This window comes from Schistocerca americana, chromosome 4, assembly GCF_021461395.2.
Source record: "Schistocerca americana isolate TAMUIC-IGC-003095 chromosome 4, iqSchAmer2.1, whole genome shotgun sequence".
In the NCBI taxonomy this organism is placed as follows: Eukaryota; Metazoa; Arthropoda; class Insecta; order Orthoptera; family Acrididae; genus Schistocerca; species Schistocerca americana.
The window spans coordinates 162,522,795-162,544,480 of NC_060122.1; the positions used below are offsets into that span (position 1 = coordinate 162,522,795).

Below are 21,686 nucleotides of genomic sequence, written 5' to 3' on the forward strand. Positions count from 1 at the left end.
TATATCTGAAACCTAAAAATAGATGAAAACTTAGAGAGCGATCTCACACGCCGTCACGCGCTTATGACGTCACACCAAAGATTTGATATTCGTAGTCGTATTATACGCTACACGTTCATATTATTGCGAAATTATTCGAAATTTGTACATAATTGTTTTTCACTATGCGTGATGAAAGATCATCATGTTCGTAATTATGTTTAATACCATCTCCTTGAACGATTGTCCCTTGATACGTTTCACTGCAGACGGAATTTGTGGCTCCCTGTCCGACAAGGATAATAGACTATAAGCCTCGACATCCGTTACTTTCACTTGTTAAACACGTAACGACTTCATTGTGCTCCTCATGTACATTGTCCGCACAGTAGAATGTTCACGACTCCACAAATTCCACTGACTCATCTTGCAGATAATCAAATACTACATGCGCATTTTCTGTTTCACTCAGCGAAATTCCTCTGGATTCCTCTCTGACGAAGCATCAACGTCAGCAACTTTTGTTGTAGAGATAATGCAATGTTAACTCTGTTTATCGGTGACACTGCTATATTTTGTTACAGCGCACTAGCACTGTAGCGAGTTACTTGACGACTAAGCAGTTCAGCTAAGTAAATTGAAAGAGGAGCGGGGGAAAGTTATGTGAAGATGTGGTGTCTGTTCTTTTGGAAATGTCCGAAAGAAAGGACAGCGCAGCGCGCTTTCATACAACGGATTCGCTTCGACGGGCAATGAATCCACCACATTCAGTGCGGGTGCACAATTACGTCCGACTTCCTGCACGAATCTCTAGATATGGAAGATATGAACAGAGAATGCAGGGTTTGGGGGGAATGTGATGTGTGCTAAGATAGTCCCCGCAGTTGCATAAACACTGTGTTAGTGTGTCGATGTGCTTAACGCAACTGCCAGGTAAGTAGGAGATCCCAGGTTCGAGTCCTGACCTGGCACTTATTTTTACTCCTCGCCGCCGATACCGCACATTCTCCTGATGCAGTTGATACCAGTACTCCCTTCTATTTCCTTTCCTTTCTCACCGTCCTTCTTCAGTTTACATAATATGTATCATAACTGCGCGTTTCGCGTAGTGTCTGTTCTTTCAGACATGTCGGATACCTCCAATCCCGCCCCCTGTTGCCATCGGCAGCCAATACTGCGGTCGATTGGTAAACAATATGTGGGTCGTCGAAAACCGTAAACATTACTGGCATTTTGCAACCTCGCACTCAAGCGATTCCTCGTACGACGATTGTTCGTAGATAGGCAAAAATGCTAGAAGCCTGTAGCTTGGAACGGTATTTAAAAATTTTAGCACAGTCGTGTGGGATTATCCTACATGTTGTTATACCACTCCTGACGCTTATATTATTATTTTTTCTTTCCCTTTTCGTTTTTCTTTCCTTTAGTATTGCGTGTACCGTATTACATAAAATAACTAGTTTATTATTTACACAGCACCTTGATTAACTTCATTTTTCATAATGTAGTTTCCCGATTTACGTTGACAACTGTATATTTTGTTCAGATAAACATTCTATTTGAGGTAATATTCACAATTCATGCTATCTGTGGACCTTGTGCAAGTAAAAATTCTATCTTGTTAATAACTGTCAGTTTGCATACTGACATTGGTTATCTGAAAGTCCTCTTTCTTCTCTTACAACCAAAACGCTTTACTTCTTCTGAAATCTTAATATTTAAAAAGATAATCACATCCAAAATTTTCATGTTAAGGGATGCAACTCTTTCGAAATTTTACTTTTTAGAAAATACTTGTCGAACTTTGGGAATTTCCACTACCGCTAAAACTTCCGTCTCATAAAATAGTGCGTTTTATTTTAGCGTTTTCTAATCATGCAGCTTTTGGTTAAGCAAATTCACTTCATAGCATTTTGTGTATTTATGTATTTGAATTTTTCTATATTTTACGTTTACGTCTGAAATGCAGTAGTATTAGATTTTATCAAATTTTAGTTTCGGAAATAAGCGCTTCTGTAAACGAGCGTCACGCTCGAAGCCCCAGGTAGTCGGTATATTTCCAACAACAAGTGCACAGTCTATGTTCGTTATCTAGTTGTCATCATGTAATTTTCAGTCTGTCGCTGTCCGCAACTCATTATTGAATCTTTTACGTCCTTCGGACACAATTGTATAATGTTTCGTCACAGTGTGCGTCCGGCAGTAAACGAGTGGAGTTCTGCTCGGAACAACACGTGTAATCATACTGCCGGTTGATACAGTTCACTAGGGTAATAACAGCCTACGCAACTTGATGACCCGTGACGTTAAACTGTAATAGTTAAATTATCAATGAATTTTAGCCAACAGCCGTGTAAATGAGATGTTATTTCGCTTTATTTTGACTACCAGTTTCGGCACTCCACTACGCCATCGTCAGGCCCCATATGCGTATCTCAAAAGTAAACGATATTGTCATACAGTATCATATATTCCTGGATGTGAATTGAAAACCGTATCCCAGGTGCTTCATTCGATGACTTATTGCAACTCGCAATTAAGTGCTCGAATGAAGAATCTAGGGTACGGTTTTGAATTCACGACATCCAAGAATATACGGGACAGTATGTCAATGTCGTTTACTTTTGAGAAATGCACATGGGGCCGGAAGATGACATAGTGGAGTTAATAATTGACAACCAATGCTGTACAATCGCAATAAAGTCATGAGATGTTCAATTGACTCTTTTATTAGAACATGTTACGCGTTTCGGGATTACACCCATCTTCAGACATCACAAACTTCATCTCCTGCTTAACCGACCAGGCGTCCAGCCTTGACAACTCAAGGAAAGTGTCCAATAACATATGACTATAAGTGCTACACAAGTAGTCTTGAAGCAGTAAAATTTAAAAAAAAGCATCTCAATTTTACGGCTGTTGGCGAAAATCATTGATAATTACTTGACCAACTGATGTCCCCTGTCCATGAGGGATCAAAAGAAAAAGGAATAATTCATGTCACATAAGCCGATATTTTAAAGTATTTAAGAGCAATATATACAAATGGCGTTTAGAGTTCCTAATAGTCATCAAGAAGAACGAAGGCAAAGAGGAGTCTCTACAAGACTTAAGAGACATAAGAATCGAATCAGAAAGTTACAAAGTGTTCTGGATAATCAGAAATATGAAACCAACATGAGATCCCCCATATATAGCACTCATTACTTCGTGTTAACAAAGACACACTTATGTTGAACAAGAACAATATTTTCTTCGGCGGTGCTTGTTATGTCTCACTGACAGCTTTTTTCTTCAGTGTATTTCATGTTGTAGGAACTCGGTAACACTACTTGTCACTCCCATGCGGATCTTGAAGACAAAGTTATACTAATTACAGAAAGCACAGAAGCATTATAGCAATCATTTCTTCCACGTTGTATACGTGATTGAAAAGAAGGAAAGCCATAACAACTGGTGCGAGGGGACGTACTCCCTGATAGACAGTGCACGGTGGTTGGCAGCGTACGGATGTAGAGTTAAATGTTTCAAAGCTGAATAAGTCAGATGGAGGACATACCGATGACGGTGAGGTTGACCTGGAAGTTTCTCGTGGGCGAGTCCTTGAAGTCGACGCGGCAGCGGTAGACACCCTCGTCGTCCAGCGTCACGGCGTCGATGGTGAGCCCAGCGGGCGACAGCCCCGTCACGAAGTAGCCGCGCGGACCCAGCGTTTCCGCGTCCGACCAGTACAGCGCCTTCGTGAACGGCCGCCCGCGCACGTCGAAGCTGTCGACAGACGGACGTGGCGTCGTGAGAACCCAGCTGAAAATGCCAGTGGCCACTGTTGAGAAAATAGTATTTGCATTTACATGCCTCCTAAACTCGTCCCTTCTCACCCTTACCCCTTCTGCCAGTGGCAACTCACTCCTGAAACTGCAGTCAATAACACGGTGTACTTACTACTGAAAGGCGAACTTAAAAGGAACCCCAGATATCTAGATTTACACAGTGACGACAAACTGAAGTTCACTGAACACATCAGGCTTACAACCGACAAAGCAATGAAAGTAATGCATAAACCAGAAAGGACTACAAAATATAGACTAGCTCGCCCGGCTAGCCACACGGTCTCACGCACGGCTTTCCGGGCTGGGAAGGAGTGCCTGATCCGCGGCCCGAATCCGCCCGGCGGACTTGTATCGAGGTCCAGTGAGCCGGTCAGCATGTGGATGGTTTTTAGGCGCTTTACACATCTGCCTCGGCGAATGCGGACTGGTTCCCATTATTCCGCCTCAGCTACACTATATACTTATATGGATATGGTGTTTGTTCTCTCGGACTGCAGCCATCTCCATGTAAGTATATACACTCCTGGAAATGGAAAAAAGAACACATTGACACCGGTGTGTCAGACCCACCATACTTGCTCCGCACACTGCGAGAGGGCTGTACAAGCAATGATCACACGCACGGCACAGCGGACACACCAGGAACCGCGGTGTTGGCCGTCGAATGGCGCTAGCTGCGCAGCATTTGTGCACCGCCGCCGTCAGTGTCAGCCAGTTTGCCGTGGCATACGGAGCTCCATCGCAGTCTTTAACACTGGTAGCATCCCGCGACAGCGTGGACGTGAACCGTATGTGCAGTTGACGGACTTTGAGCGAGGGCGTATAGTGGGCATGCGGGAGGCCGGGTGGACGTACCGCAGAATTGCTCAACACGTGTGGCGTGAGGTCTCCACAGTACATCGATGTTGTCGCCAGTGGTCGGCGGAAGGTGCACGTGCCCGTCGACCTGGGACCGGATCGCAGCGACGCACGGATGCACGCCAAGACCGTAGGATCCTACGCAGTGCCGTAGGGGACCGCACCGCCACTTCCCAGCAAATTAGGGACACTGTTGCTCCTGGGGTATCGGCGAGGACCATTCGCAACCGTCTCCATGAAGCTGGGCTACGGTCCCGCACACCGTTAGGCCGTCTTCCGCTCACGCCCCAACATCGTGCAGCCCGCCTCCAGTGGTGTCGCGACAGGCGTGAATGGAGGGACGAATGAAGACGTGTCGTCTTCAGCGATGAGAGTCGCTTCTGCCTTGGTGCCAATGATGGTCGTATGAGTGTTTGGCGCCGTGCAGTTGAGCGCCACAATCAGGACTGCATACGACAGGGCCAACACCCGGCGTCATGGTGTGGGGAGCGATCTCCTACACTGGCCGTACACCACTGGTGATCGTCGAGGGGACACTGAATAGTGCACGGTACATCCAAACCGTCATCGAACCCATCGTTCTACCATTCCTAGACCGGCAAGGGAACTTGTTGTTCCAACAGGACAATGCACGTCCGCATGTATCCCGTGCCACCCAACGTGCTCTAGAAGGTGTAAGTCAACTACCCTGGCCAGCAAGATCTCCGGATCTGTCCCCCATTGAGCATGTTTGCGACTGGATGAAGTGTCGTCTCACGCGGTCTGCACGTCCAGCATCCAACTGAGGCACCAGGTGGAAATGGCATGGCAAGCCGTTCCACAGGACTACATCCAGCATCTCTACGATCGTCTCCATGGGAGAATAGCAGCCTGCATTGCTGCGAAAGGTGGATATACACTGTACTAGTGCCGACATTGTGCATGCTCTGTGCCTGTGTCTATGTGCCTGTGGTTCTGTCAGTGTGATCATGTGATGTATCTGACCCCAGGAATGTGTCAATAAAGTTTCCCCTTCCTGGGACAATGAATTCACGGTGTTCTTATTTCAATTTCCAGGAGTGTAGTTCTGGCAATACCGGCCATGATCTCTTTCTTCTGTGCGGATGCACACATATTCCCCGATCTCTTACGGGACTTGGTAAGAATGTCGTCTGCGAGTAACGAGTGTGTTGGGGTGTTACACTACGAACGTAGTGTGTGTACATCAAGGTGAGAATGTGGGTCTCGCGGGAGGCGTGCGCGGAATAGTCCCTAGTCCCGGCAGTCGCACAATCCTCTGTGCCCTCGGTGACTCAGATGGAGCCGGCACGGTAGCTCAGCTTGTCCGGTCAGAGGTTTAGTCGCCCTCTGTACCAAAAAGACTGAGTAAATGGATCAACGATGAACTTGAATGGGTGACATGGGACGTCCGCCTAGACCAAACGCAACGCACTATATCGGAAAAAAACGATGGACAGAGCGTCTGCCATGTAAGCAGGAGATCGCGGATTCGAGTACCGGTCGGGGCACACATTTTCACCTGTCCCCGTCGATATATATCAACGCCCATTAGCAGCTGAACGTATTAATATAATTCCAATTCAGTTACACTATGTCGTCGATTGCTGCGCAAACAAGTTCTCCACGTACGCGTACACCTCCATTAATCTACCACTCTCACTCGTCTGGTGTGAGATGTTCCCTGGGGAGGGAACATATTTCACGACGATTCTGTACTTATACTCTGTATCATACGTTTTTAGTCATAATTCTGTGACCGTGTTATAAACCTTTCTTTGATTTAAATTCTGAGGAAGACACTCGTAGCAGAGTCAAAACCCGGTTAATTGGTTAGAAATAGTGACCTAGGGCTGTTTCCTTTAAATTATAACTATTCCTTATTTCTCTTCCGCATGTCCTTAAAAATTCCTTGATCACTCGTTTTTCATAAGGCTCCTATGAAGTAGCAAAAGATTAGTAACAACAATCCTAAACATAAGGTCACGTTGGCTGTCTCGCAATCCTACTTGGCTCCTACATCTCAGCACGTTTCGCAGTATTCCCAGATGCGCTTGTACCCAGCAGAGCGATACCTGTTTCCCCCGCTGCTGGAGGAGTAGTACTGTGGTGTCACCGCCAGACACCACACTTGCTAGGTGGTAGCCTTTAAATCGGCCGCGGTCCGTTAGTATACGTCGGACCCACGTGTCGCCACTGTCAGTGATTGCAGACCGTGCGCCACCACACGGCAGGTCTAGAGACACGTCCAGGCACTCGCCCCAGTTGTACAGCCGACTTTGCTAGCGAAACTACACTGACAAATACGCTCTCATTTGCCGAGACGATAGTTAGCACAGCCTTCAGCTACGTCATTTGCTACGACCTAGCAAGGCGCCAGTACCAGTGTATCTTGAAATGGAAAACATGTACCGTCAAGAGCGGTGTACACCAATTGTGGTTTAAAGTTAAGTATTCCAAGAACTACGTTCTTTTCTTTATAGGATAATTACTTTACCTTGTTCCAGACCTCACGCCAATCTACGTGAGCCTAAAAGCGTGCATTTCGGCCTCCTCTAGCAACACGGTGTTGGCTCTTCTGCCAACACTTCAAGTACCTTGTCTTGTATTCATTAGATCACTGTCCCTGTTACTTATTTTGGCAATGGAGGGTAGTGTGTGGAGGTGAAAATAGTAGTGGTAGGTTAAGGCTTCAGATCCGTGTAGAGGCTTGTACGAAATACGCTAGCGAAGAAAACTGAATCAAAACCGTCTTTAATCTAAAGATTTCCATAACCAAAAAAAAAATGGTTCAAATGGCTCTGAGCACTAAGGGACTTAACATTTGAGGTCATCAGTCCCTTAGAACGTAGAACTACTTAAACCTAACTAACCTAAGGACATCACAAACATCCATGCCCGAGGCAGGATTCGAACCTGTTACCGTAGCGGTCGTGCGGTTCCAGACTGTAGGGCCTAGAACCGCTCGACCTCCCCGGCCGGCTGCCATTAACATTATGATTCACGAATGTCAAGGTTAATTCTATTTAACACTGTTAATTATTTTGGGAATTTCGTAGTGGGTGCTGTTCTCAAGGGCCTCTTTAACCATAAAATCTCTTCATTGTGGAGTTTCCTTTTATTCCATTCTTGTGCTGCTAATTTTTCCGGCGTTTGCCATTGTCTCTGTGAAGATCATTTATCTTAAGCTGAAACAACAGGCCCGTGCTGTCAGCGAGTGGTTAAGCGCCACTGAATCGTAATATACGAGTAAGGACTTCCTCAATTCGTGTTTCGCGTTTGTGGGGACGCGGCAGAAGCTCCGCGACGTTTATCTCTGACTCGGTCCATTTCCTGAGCCACTAATTTCGGCCGCGTGTGCCCGTCACTTTATCACGCGGAACACCCCCCCCCCCCAACCCCCTCCCCGTGCCACTGCGTATAAAACACCGGTCGCCGGCCGTATATTGTCGCGGCGTTCCGTCGCACGCGCAGGTGCGGCATTTATGGTCAGAGATGATCGAACACGCCCATCTAAACAAATGGCCGCTGCTGTGTTATGACGGCTGAGGGCCCACACTGCCCTGTGGAGCACTCGCCCTTGCTCCCGCCCGCCATAAGGCAAACACGCGCCATTACGCGAGCGGAGGTGTGTGGGCAGGCACGATGCATTACGCTGGGGGCGCGCACACGTGCTTTGATCGCGTCCGCTCTGCCGTGTAGCAACGCAAGCTCTGTACCCAAGCAATACGGCCGACATCAGTTCTGCCGATAATATCTTCGCATCAGAGGTAAACTGAAGAGGTCGGCGGAAGAAAGTGGTAATCCATAAGGTAGTATTCTGAGTTTCATAAGTTTGATTAAACTCAAAGACAAGAGCATAAATACCCCCCAAAATAAAATCACATAATTTAACTGACAGTATTTTCTAGCTGTGGACTACTTGTCACCAGAATGTGATGCATTTGCAAACGCAACTGTTTGCATGACAAGACTAAGCCTTTCTAAACGGAGAGGTTAGTACTTTCTTCCGCTGCTCCCTTCAATTATCTCTACAGCGATATAAATTTTCCAAGCTGCGATAACATTTAATAACCACACACATTATAAAAAATGGAGGTTACGTACGTGTGTATAGCACACATCTCTTTCTACTCTGAGGCCGGAATCGCTATGGGTGTAAGAAGCACCAACCTACATCTATGTGATTACTCAGCTATTCACAATAAAGTTCCTGGCAGAGAGTTCACCTTCAAGCTGTCTCTCTACCGTTCCACTCTCGAACAGCACGCGGGAAAAACGAGCACTTACATTTTTCTGTGCGAGCACTGATTTCTCTTATTTTATCGTGATGATCATTTCTCCCTATGTAGGTGGCTGCCAATAGAATGTATTCGCAGTCGGAAGAGAAAACTGGTGATTGAAATTTGATGTGAAGATCCTGTCGTAACGATAAACGCCTTTGTTTTAATGATTGCAACTCCAATTCACGTATCATATCTGTGACACTATCTCCAATATTTCGCGATAATACAAAACGAGCTGCCCTTCTTTGTACTTCTTCGATGCCATCCGTCAGTCCCACCTTATGCGGATCCCACACTGTACAGCAATACTCCAGAATAGGGCGGATAAGCGTGGTGTAAGCAGTCTCTTTGGTGGACCTGTTGCACCTTCTAAGTGTTCTGCCAATTAATCGCAGTCTTTGGTTTACTCTACCCACAATATTACCTATGTGATCGTTCTAATTTATGTTATTTGTAATTTTAATCCCTAAGTATTTAGTTGAATTTACAGGCTTCAGATATGTGTGACTTATCGCGTAATCGAAATTTAGCTGATTTATTTTAGTACTCATGTGAATAACTTCACACTTTTCCTTATTCAGGGTCAACTGCCACTTTTCGCGTCATACAAATATCTTAATTAAATCATTTTGCAAGTCATTTTGATCATCTGATGACTTTACAGAACGGTAAATGACACTATCATCTGCTAACAATATAAGACGGCTATTTAGATTGTCTCCTATGTCGTTAATATAGTTCAGGAACAATAGAGGGCCTATAACACTTCCTTGGGGAATGCAGGATATTACTTCTGTCTTGCTCGAAGGCTTTCCGTCATAGTTCAGAAGATACGACGTCGTAAACAATGAGATACATGAAAAACTGCTGCACCATGGCCGCCGTTCAAATTTATTGTTTCTGTGCTACTAACACTACTCGCAACAAATTTTACGGAGAGTATCCATCTATTTCCATAACGAAATTGTCACTCTGAAGCGGAGTCTTCGCTGACGGGTAACTTCCTGGCGGATTAAAGTTGTGTGCCGGGCCGAGATTTGAAGCGCCGCGTGGTGTCATCGCCAGACACCACACTTAGGTGGTAGCCTTAAAATCGGCCGTGGTCCGTTAGTATACGTCGGACCCGCGTGTCGCCACTATCAGTGATTGCAAACCGAGCGCCGCCACACGGCAGGTCTAGAGAGACTTCCTAGCACTCGCTCCAGTTGTACAACCGACTTTGCCAGCGATGGTTCACTGACAAAATACGCTCTCATTTGCCGAGATGATAGTTAGCTTAGCCTTCAGCTACGTCATTTGCTACGACCTAGCAAGGCGCCATTATGATTTGCTATTGATCTTGTGATTCATGTACCGTCAGACCGACGTTCACCGTTAATGGATTAAAGTTAAATATTCCACTAGCTACGTACGTTTTTCTAAATTCTAATGTCCTTGTCCTGTTCCAGACCTCACGCCAGCCTGCGTGAGCTAAAACGCGTGCCTGTCGGCTTCCTCTATTAATAGGGTGTTGGCTCTCCTGCCAACCCACAACACGCCGAACCTTCGTCTTTCGCGGGCAAGTGTGCTACCTACTCAGATACCAAAGCGTGACCCACAAACACTCCTCCCGAGGTCAGGTCTAGGCCCGGCGCACACTTGTAATCTTCCAGGAAGTTACAGTACCAACATATAAAGCTGAATGCACCTAAAAATTATATCATTTTCATGACACTGCTTTAATTGTGAATAAACTTCGTCAGCAATGGCGGCCAAAGGCTTGCGGTATAAGTCATCACCCTCATTCTGCCAACAGCCTTGTCAGAAAGTGCCGAGGAGCAGACTGACATTAAGAACACTATCTTGGCCTTTGGGTTGAGGAACCGCCCCAAAAAGGCAGAAGGATTAGCAACAATCAACTGTATGTGGATGCAGAAGGCAATGGAAATGGCTGCGTTCCATCAACAGGACACGTTGATAGTAACTGAAAAAGGTCAAGATGATCTCTCCATTGGCAAGAGATTGAGGACTAGTCTCCCATTGGAATCTCCCAAAGGGGATTGCCAATGGGGCGGTGACCACGAGGGAAAGACTGAATAACCAGCGAAAGAATAACGTCGTACGAGTCGGTGCGTGGAATGTCAGAAGTTTGAACGTCGCAGGGAATCTGAAAATAGAAATGCTGATGCTCATTCTAGAAATAGTGTGGATCAGGTATCCGCCCCCGGTAGCTGGATGGTCAGCGTGACGGACTGTCAATCCTCTGGGCCTGGGTTCTATTCCCGACTGGGTCGGGCAATTTTCTCCGCTCAGGGACTGGGTGTTGTGCTGTCTTCATCATCATCCTATCATCCTCATCGACTGCAGCCCGCCGAAGTGGCGTCAAATTGAAAGACCGGCATCCGGCGAACGGTCTGCCCGACGGGGGGCCCTAGCCATACGATTAAATTTAAAAAAAAAAAAAAAAAAAACGTGGGGATCAGTGAAGTGAAATGGATAAAAGGTAGTCGTATTAGGCATCGCCGGCCAAAAGCTGCACACTGTGCAAAAATGAGGAAGAGTGACACAGGTGTGCACATTTCAGCCAGCGGGCAAAGCGGAATATAGACAGGGGGCACCGAGGCACATACAGTTGTGCTTCCCTCTGGCGACTGAAGCTTTATATGAGACATACCTGGAAATGGCGAGTATCACAAAAAAGCAAAGAACGGGATGTCTGTCTGCACAGTCATTTAAACACGACAGGTGAAACCTCACAATGTTTGCTGTGCCACCGAATAATAGGGGGATAGTGCCAGGTTCACGATTGTAAGACACTACAACTCATTTCGTAAAGACGTGTGTAGTATACCATACAGTGCAGAACAGCAAGCCATATTCAATGCGCTTGTGAAAATGGATGGGGCGCATTAATAATAATAGTCATAATAATTGATACCTCTTGAACTCTTCGTTTCTTGTATTACATTCGCATGTATTTTACTATACAATGTACTGTTCAATTTTCCAGAATGAAAATCACAGTCCATCTGGACTGCGAGTAAGTTTGAAACTTGCATTAAGAATAGCAAGATCCAGAAAATCGTTTTTCGAAAGGGAAGTTTGTGAAAGACAGTCTCATTGATGCTGCAGAAGTTTCGTGTCCCACAATCGTTTAGCAGGTTTAAAGAAATCGGCCATTCCAAAGAAACAGTGACACGACTTAGAAGTGTTGTGGCCGACAATGTGCGTAGGCAGTTAATAAATCAGGCTAAGGACTCTCTCTCCCCGATGTTATTCAATCTGTATATTGAGCAAGCAGTGAACGAAACAAAAGAAAAATTCGGAGTAGGTATTAAAATCCATGGAGAAGAAATAAAAACTTTGAGGTTCGCGATGACATTGTAATTCTGTCAGAGACAGCAAAGGACTTGGAAGAGCAGTTGAATGGAATGGACAGTGTCTTGAGAGGAGTATATAAGATGAACATCAACAAAAGCAAAACGAGGATAATGGAATGTAGTAGAATTAAGTCGGGTGATGCTGAGGGAATTAGATTAGGAAATGAGACACTTAAAGTAGTAAAGGAGTTTTGCTATTTGGGGAGCAAAATAACTGATGATGATCGAAGTACAGAGGATATAAAATGTAGACTGGCAATGGCAAGGAAAGCGTTTCTGAAGAAGAGAAATTTGTTTACATCGAGTATAGATTTAAGTGTCAGGAAGTCTTTTCTGAAAGTATTTGTATGGAGTGTAGCCATGTATGGAAGTGAAACATGGACGATAAATAGTTTGGACAAGAAGAGAATTGAAGCTTTCGAAATGTGGTGCTACAGAAGAATGCTGAAGATTAGATGGGTAGATCACATAACTAATGAGGAAGTATTGAATAGGATTGGGGAGAAGAGAAGTTTGTGGCACAACTTGACCAGAAGAAGGGATCGGCTGGTAGGACATGTTCTGAGGCATTAAGGGATCACCAATTTAGTATTGTAAGGCAGCGTGGAGGGTAAAAATCGTAGAGGGAGACCAAGAGATGAATACACTAAGCAGATTCAGAAGGATGTAGGTTGCAGCAGGTACTGGAAGATGAAGAACCTTGCACAGGATAGAGTAGCATGGAGAGCTGCATCAAACCAGTATCAGGACTGAAGACCACAACAACAACAACAACAAGGACTTCGTAGGTTTCTCTGTTGCATTGGATGGAGCAACAGATCTTGCAGATACAGCTCAGTTGGTGATATACATTCCAAGTATCTATAACGCTCTGCTTGTATCGGAGGATGTTTTGGTATTAGAGACTCTGAAAGCGAGTACGACAGCTGTAGATTTACTCCAAGCTGCCGAGAAAGCGATTGGTGGTGACGGTATGCATTGGCATTGCTTAATCACACTGACCACGGATGGAGCACCGACAATGCGAGGCCATCAGAGAGGATTCATAGTACTGCTGCGCCAAAAGCACAGAAAAGACGGTGTATGGAATTCATTGCATTCTACATCGAGAGGCGCTTTGTCCAGAATCAGTAACGTTAGAAAACGTTATGCAAAATTTTATGCGTACCGTAAACTGTCTGAAAACACATGGGCTTACGCATCGCCAGTTTCGTCAGTTCTTGGAGGAATCAGGAAAGGAGCACGGCGACTTACCTCACTAAACCGAAATACGCTGGCTCAGTCACGATACAATCCTGACATGACATTTTGATTTATGTTTGGCCGTAGCACATTTCTCACACGAGAAGGAGGAGAGAGAATTGCAATTAGAATACCCTTGTTGGATATCGCACCTTGCATTAATTGTGGACATTACGTCTCACGTAACAGCCTGAACGTCAGTTTGCAAGGTGAAAATAATTTAATTACTGACATGTTGGAGAAAATAATTGCTTTTGGAAGGAAGTTTTCTCTCTGGGAGCGCGAACTATTTTCTGAAAACACATCACATTTCTCTACCCTTGATTTGGGCCACGAAAGTACTAGATTTAAAGAACACTTGTCAGTAGTTTCAAAGAGTAAGCCACAATTTCAAGCACTGTATCTAGATGTTAAGAGTGCGTGTCTATCATTCCTTGCCTTGCACGACCGTTTTTAGCATCAGTTGCGGATGCTCCGAATCGTATACAGATGGAACTGATGGACCCGTAGTGCAATACACGGTGCAATACACGGCTGAAGGACAAATTCTTTGCAGTACGAAGTGCAAAAGAATTCTTCGAAAACTTTCTGCAGCAACAATTTCCATGCTTGCATCACTAAACTGTGGGAGTTATGTCCATGTTTGGATCTACTTACGTGTGTGAAAGATTCTTCTTCGCAATGAAATTGGACTTCCGTCCGGAACCGCGCTGCTGCTATGGTCGCAGGTTCGAATCCTGCCTAGAGCATGGATGTGTGTCATGTTCTTAGGTTAGCAGAGTTTAAATACTTGTAAGTCTAGGGGACTGATGACCTCAGATGTTGAGTCCCATAGTGCTTTGAGCCATTTGAACCATTTTTTGAAAATGAATAAGTGAAGGTTTCAATTGATTATTACTGTCGGAAATTTACGCAACTGCTTGGGTTTATCAACGTGCCGTGAATTTGTGCCTTACATAAACTTTGTCGTTTCTCATCATCAATATACGATGGCAGCTCAATAAGTAATGCAACACATTTTTTTTCTGAAACAGGGGTTGTTTTCTTCAGCATTGAAATACACCAGGTTATTCCCCAATCTTTTAGCTACACAACACTATTTTTCAAGGTAATCTCCATTCAATGCTACGGCCTTACGCTACCTTGAAATGAGGGCCTGTATGCCTGCACGGTACCATTCCACTGGTCGATGTCGGAGCCAACGTCGTACTGCATCAATAACTTCTTCATCATCCGCGTAGTGCCTCCCACGGATTGCGTCCTTCGTTGGGCCAAACATATGGAAATCCGACAGTGCGAGATCGGGGCTGTAGGGTGCATGAGGAAGAACAGTCCACTGAAGTTTTGTGAGCTCCTCTCGGGTGCGAAGACTTGTGTGAAGTCTTGCGTTATCATGAAGAAGGAGAAGTTCGTTCAGATTTTTGTGCCTACGAACACGCTGAAGTCGTTTCTTCAATTTCTGAAGAGTAGCACAATACACTTCAGAGTTGATCGTTTGACCATGGGGAAGGACATCGAACAGAATAACCCCTTCAGCGTCCCAGAAGACTGTAACCATGACTTTACAGGCTGAGGGTATGGCTTTAAACTTTTTCTTGGTAGGGGAGTGGGTGTGGCGCCACTCCATTGATTGCCGTTTTGTTTCAGGTTCGAAGTGATGAACCCATGTTTCATCGCCTGTAACAATCTTTGACAAGAAATTGTCCCCCTCGGCTACATGACGAGCAAGCAATTCCGCACAGATGGTTCTCCCTTGCTCTTTATGGTGTTCGGTTAGACAACGAGGGACCTAGCGGGAACAAACCTTTGAATATCCCAACTGGTGAACAATTGTGACAGCACTACCAACAGAGATGTCAAGTTGAGCACTGAGTTGTTTGATGGTGATCCGTCGATCATCTCGAACGAGTGTGTTCGCACGCTCCGCCATCGCAGGAGTCACAGCTGTGCACGGCCGGCCCGCACGCGGGAGATCAGACAGTCTTGCTTGACCTTGCGGCGATGATGACACACGCTTTGCCCAACGACTCACCGTGCTTTTGTCCACTGCCAGATCACCGTAGACATTCTGCAAGCGCCTATGAATATCTGAGATGCCCTGGTTTTCCGCCAAAAGAAACTCGATCACTGCCCGTTGTTTGCAACGCACATCCGTTACAGACGCCATGTTAACAGCTCTGTACAGCGCTGCCACCTGTCGGAAGTCAATGAAACTATACGAGACGAAGCGGGAATGTTTGAAAATATTCCACAAGAAATTTCCGGTTTTTTCAACCAAAATTGGCCGAGAAAAAAAATGTGTTGCATTACTTATTGAACTGCCCTCGTAATTAGGTTACGAATTTCGTTCTATTTCTAATTAAAATTGTTATTTACTCATTGTGCTTCACCTAGCGCCATGATACTTAGGTGAACATTGTTATCTGTAAAAATTGGTATTAAATCGGTGTTCAAGGTACACTTACATGCTTAAAAATTATCCTGTAATTATGAGAGACATGTTCCATACCATTGCCGTCAAGGGTATGTAGGTACCTATAGTGGAAGTAAGACCAATCCACCATATTTATGCACCATCTGTTTTCATGTTTTGTTTCATAAGCGAGACATTTGTTGACAGGGAGATGGAATAACCACTAGCTTCCCAAGTCTTCATTGCATAGACCACGAGAATACCCCAAGTACAGTGTATCCCAGCTAGTGGGTAAAGAGAAGCGACGACGTGTGTGCTTATAGGCTTATACTAAATAAGCTGTGACTGTCCGTTTCCCTCTCTGCACGTGTGATAAGTGTGCACACTGTGGGGATGTTGAACATGTGCAGCAATTCCACACGTATGCAGAATTTCTGGCCGACCTTGGTTTGATGTAGTATCAACAGAAGCAAGAAATGGTGTAATGGGAGTAACACTCGTTATAAATACGAAAGTAGGGCAGAGATGAGTTACTGTGAAGGGTACAGTAATAGGGTTGTTCTCATCAGAATCTACAGCAAATCAGCACCGACAATAGCAGTTCGCAAGCAGATGAAGAGATACAGAAAGTATGTGAGGCTTCTGAAAGTATAAGTACGGAACTGGAATGTGATTATATGCGATGGAATAGAAGAAATGGTTACGGGAGAATGTGGGTTTTAAAGTAGGAATGAGAGAGGAGGAAGACTGAGATCGGCAAGAAATTTCAGATAGTAATAGTGAACAAGCTTTTCAAGCATCGCAAGAGGGGGAGGTGTAGATGGAAAAGGCCGGGAGATGCGGGAATATTTCAGATTTCATAATTGTAGGGCAGGGATATCTAAATAAGATATTGGATTATAAAGCATACCCATGACCATACAAAAATTAAGATGACAATACAGTGATTATGACGAGCAGCCTGAGGTTTGAGACAGTTGTTAGGAAGAATTAAAGCCCAAAGAAGTATGATACGGAAGTATTAAGAAATGAAGAGATACACTTGAATTCTCCAGGCTAGAGATTGCGATAGTGAGTAGCTCAATAGGCAGTTAAGTTGAAGAGGAATGTACAGCTCTGAAAAGGGAAGTTGGGAAGAAAAACGTAGGTACATGGAGGATGTGAAGAAACCATGGGTAACAGAAGAAATACTTCAACTGTTTGACGAAAGAGGGAAGTACAATAACATTCAGGGAAATTCAAAAACACATAAATACAAGACACTTAGGAAAGAAATAAATAGGCATTGCAAGGAAGCCAAGACGAAATGGTTGCCTAAAAACTGTGATGAAATAGGAAAATATAATATTCTTGAAAGGACTGCCCAGCATACAGTATAGTAAAAACAACCTTCGGCGAAATTAAAAGCTATAGCGATAACATAAAGAATTCCACTATTAAATGCAGAGAAAAGAGTGGATAGGTGGTAAGAGTACATAAAGGGCGTCCACAGTCGTTTGAGGAGAGGTAGGAGATCAATTATAAGGAAAAGAATTTAAAAGAGCTTCGGAAGGCTTAAGACGAAATGAGGCAGACGAGATAGAAAATATCCCAAAGGAATTTCTAAAATCATTGACGGCAACAAAACCACTATCCAGTTTGGTGTGTAGAATGTATTAGATAGACGATACACCACTAAAATTGTGGGCAAATTCATCGACACTATTCCCAGTACTGCAAGAGCAGACAAATGCAAGAATTATCACACATTCAGCTTAACCGAACAAGCATCTAGGCAGGTGACAAGAGTAATATACAGAAGAATAGAAAAGAAAATTGATTAAGTGTCACATGATGATCAGTTTGTCTTTAGGGAAGGTAAAGGCATCAGAGAGGCCGCCCGGACGTTGCGGTTGATATATAGGGTTAAGTATGGGGAACGGGGAAACACGAGCAATACAACATATATTATACGTACAAGAACCATAAAGGAACAATAAGCGTGAAGAGCAAGAGCGAAGTGCTGGGATTCAGCAGGGTGTAAGATGTGCTCTTTCGCCCTGCTGTTGAATGTAGACATCGAAGAAGCAATGACGGAAATAATAGAAAGCTGCAAGAGTGGGATTGAAACTCAACATGAAATAATATCAATGATATGATTCGCTGATTTCATCTCTATCCTCAGTGAAAGTGGGGAAGAATGACAAGATGTGCTGAAGGGATGTTGAATGGAATAAAAAGTCTAATGATTACAGACTATGGTCTGAATGTAAATCGAAGAAGTAGCAGAAATGTGAACAGCGAGAAACTTAACACCAGAATTACTGATCACAAAGCTATATAGATTCTGAATAAGTTCGCAACCGCGAAGTAACTGAATATAAGCGAGGCATTTTGAATCCTGTGGGCGTATCTTGTATAAATTCTTGTTTGTAGGCTTTGTTTGACACCTTTCATGTACGCGGATTAGCTGACGAATAAATGTCACTAAAAGAAGTTTCACTATTTTACAAAGGCGCCTAAATGCCCTCATGATCTTAAGACCTTAAGGTGGTTTGTCTGGACTGAAGTAAAAATATTACACTCTGCATTAGAGTTTTTGCAATAAAATGTTGCTTTCTCTTACAGTCGTAGGGAAATCTTTATCCATTGTGCGTATCACACACATAATGGAACTAAGTAGAAATATATTAGAGTCCTTTCACCTTTAAAGAGACACTTTTGCTACTGAGATAGGCTTTCCAAGAATTTAAGAGGTGAATGGTAGGCTGACCATGGTAATATCAGAGAACTTTTAGTTTGTTCAGGAAATCATTAACACCCAAAATTACAAAAATACATCTGGCTGTTGAATTCAGATTATTAGTTTAGTGTGTTCTTGACATTAAGTTTGTGTAAAAGTATTTTACTCCCTTCAACTAAGGGCGTCTCAGATGGTGTTCACTATGTGTTTGGTCTGGTGTAAATGGATAGTTTTCGTGTAGATTTTCTATGTTGTTAAAGGTTAAGGTACTCACACAAGTATGAATTATGCATACCCCAATGTATCTACGGAACAGTATTCGTTCTTTGTGGTAAGCACCGTACGTTTCTAATGGATAAAAGCACAACATGAATAAATTAATTCCAAATGTAGACGCAGAACGAAGAACGTTCACTGATACCAGGAAATGATTTAATTTACACCGACAGAGCACAAGCAACCCCAGGAAAAGAGAATTGTGCAGACAGTTCCTACGGACCTTAAGATAAAATAAGGAACATAGCCAAGTTAATCATAACGTTAACACCAGTGTTTTTCAAAAATGGGTTGCTTACTACTGGAAAGCCGTGGTCCTTGCACAACCTATAAACCGTTCGAATTTTTTTAATATCATAATTTTTTATTACTCATTTTATTAGAAAAAGACTCCAGAATTACATATTTAGTATAATACTGAAAGAGTTCGTGGCGTATAACGCCAGACCGAACAGTTAGGTACAAATTTAGAAGGAATGGCTAAGTGTTGACTGTAGTCTGTGACTGAAGCAAACGGCACACATCACGGGAACTTTATAATTTTTTTTGTAGAATCGACTCCTTAAGACCTAATAAAGAGATTAATGAGAGGTTCTAGCATTCGTCAGGTGACCAATTTCGTGTTAATACCCATTTTCGAACCAACTTATGCACAAAATGTAGAAATCACGATGTGTAAAATCACATGTCTACATTAAGTAAGAGTGCAGAGCGTAAATGGATTGCATGTCGCAAACGGTAAGTAGCAAGGCTTTCAAAGTCGTTCGAGCACCACTCTGGCTGTCTTTTCGCATCATAAATCAATAAGAGGTGTTGTCCCATAACATCCAGCATGCTGGAAGAATGCAAATATGTAGATGGTGTTAGGATCTCGACTACTTACTTCGCCACTTGATCCATCTTCATACTCATTCCCAACATCGACATCTTAAAACACTGCAGACAGCAAATTCCTCTGGGGAAAACACTTTCTCCGAAATCTGTTTTGAGCGGTTAGTTGGAGAGTCCACAGGAGGTGCAAATGATCGTGATAACATACTTGACATCTTAACAACAAAAAATCCTGAGAAAGGAGGGAATATCATGACTGATACATGGACTAGTCACCAGAACGTCTATGTAGCGAAACTGGATACCGTAGCACGCAAATCCACTGAAACCAAAGGCAAAACTTATCTATCTTGTAAAGCACATTTAAAACTCGCTTGACTCCTTCCCTAAGGAGAGTCTCAGTTTCTTCCAAACTATATAATCATAGACAAGAAGTGGCAACAGGAACTGAAAAATTCATTCCAGTCAAGGTAGTAAGAGACGACGGGAATGTCCCTCAATGGTACACAACGAAGATCAGACACTATTGCAGGAACAACGGAAAAAGCGTTCCAAACTGAAAAGAGAACCAAGTCTCTAAGACTGGCGATGTTTCACAGAAGCTCGAAATTTAGCACGGTCTTCAATGCGAAATGCTTTTAACAGTGTCCAGAGCGAAACTCTGTCTCAAAATCAGGTAAAAAAATAAGAAGAGATTCTGGTTGTTTGTACACCAGCGGCAAGACACAATAAATACCTTTGCTAGACGATAGCAGTAGTAATGTTACCGATGACAGTGCAGCAAAAGTAGATTTACTTATTTGGGTAACAATTAGTAAAACAAAAGACGTTTTTGTTGCGGTTAGACCTTTTCACGGAACTTGAATCATCAACATTTTCCTCCAAGTACGAAAACATTTTGCTGACGGCCACCTACAGAGGAAGAAATTATCAACGTCATAAAGTAACATAAATCAGAGCTCCCGCGGGAAGATTTGGATGCTCACTTTCCCCGCGTGCTGTACGAGAGTGGAACGGTAGGTAAAAAGTTTTGAGATGATTCGACGAACTCTCTGCCAAGCACTTAAATGTGAATTGCATAGCCTTCATGTAGAGTAGATCTCTTGCGCTCTAGCGTTACCATTCAATAGCCGTTCGTGGCAATACCACTGTCTCGGTTGTGCCATCCATCTATTTCTGCTTTTCAGTATTTGTTTCTGCTTACATCTTACGCTCTCGTTTTTTATTTCTTTCTTCCTCTTTTGGACGCTCATTACTCCGTCATTTCACCTCTGTTACTTCAGACCATTCACATATGTCTTCCCTATCCAGGCAAATATCAAATACACCACTGACCTCCACACTAATTTTCAATATTTTCTCCCATTTAAATTTTGTTTTGTACTTTCCTATCTGTCAGATCTTACGAACATTCCAGGTAACCATTCTGATTTTTTGCTGACACGGAATTATACATGCTTAAAAATTTATAGAAATAATTTTGTAATATCTGCCATCACGAGGCACACCAACAATTGTCGGTAAAGGCTAGAATTATGAACAACTCAATAAAAATTAAGTACATACTCAAGAAACACAAATCCCATAAATAAAAGGTTTGGTGCCCGTGTGCAAAATGTTGTTGTTGTTGTTGTTGCTGTGGTCTTCAGTCCAGAGACTGTTTTGATGCAGCTCTCCACGCTACCCTATCCTGTGCAAGGTTCTTCATCAGTAAGGAAGTACTGCAACCAACATCCTTCTGAATCTGCTTAACGTATTCACCCTTGGTCTCCCTCTAGGGTTTTTACACTCCACGCTTCCCTCCAATACTAAATTGGTGATTCCTTGATTCCCCAGAACGTGTCTTACCAACCGATCTCTTCTTCTAGTCAAGTTTTGTCAAAAATTCCTCTT

General features: G+C 43.7%; 1 protein-coding gene across 1 annotated transcript in view; it reads right to left on the minus strand.

The window, feature by feature from the left end:
* The window catches only part of LOC124613330 (hemicentin-2-like), a 793,017-nt gene that overhangs the window by 297,197 nt on the left and 474,134 nt on the right, over positions 1–21,686 (minus strand). Inside the window, exon 3 of the mRNA XM_047142026.1 lies at positions 3,539–3,747. Coding sequence (XP_046997982.1) covers positions 3,539–3,747 — 209 coding nt within the window. The remainder of the gene's footprint in view (positions 1–3,538; positions 3,748–21,686) is intronic.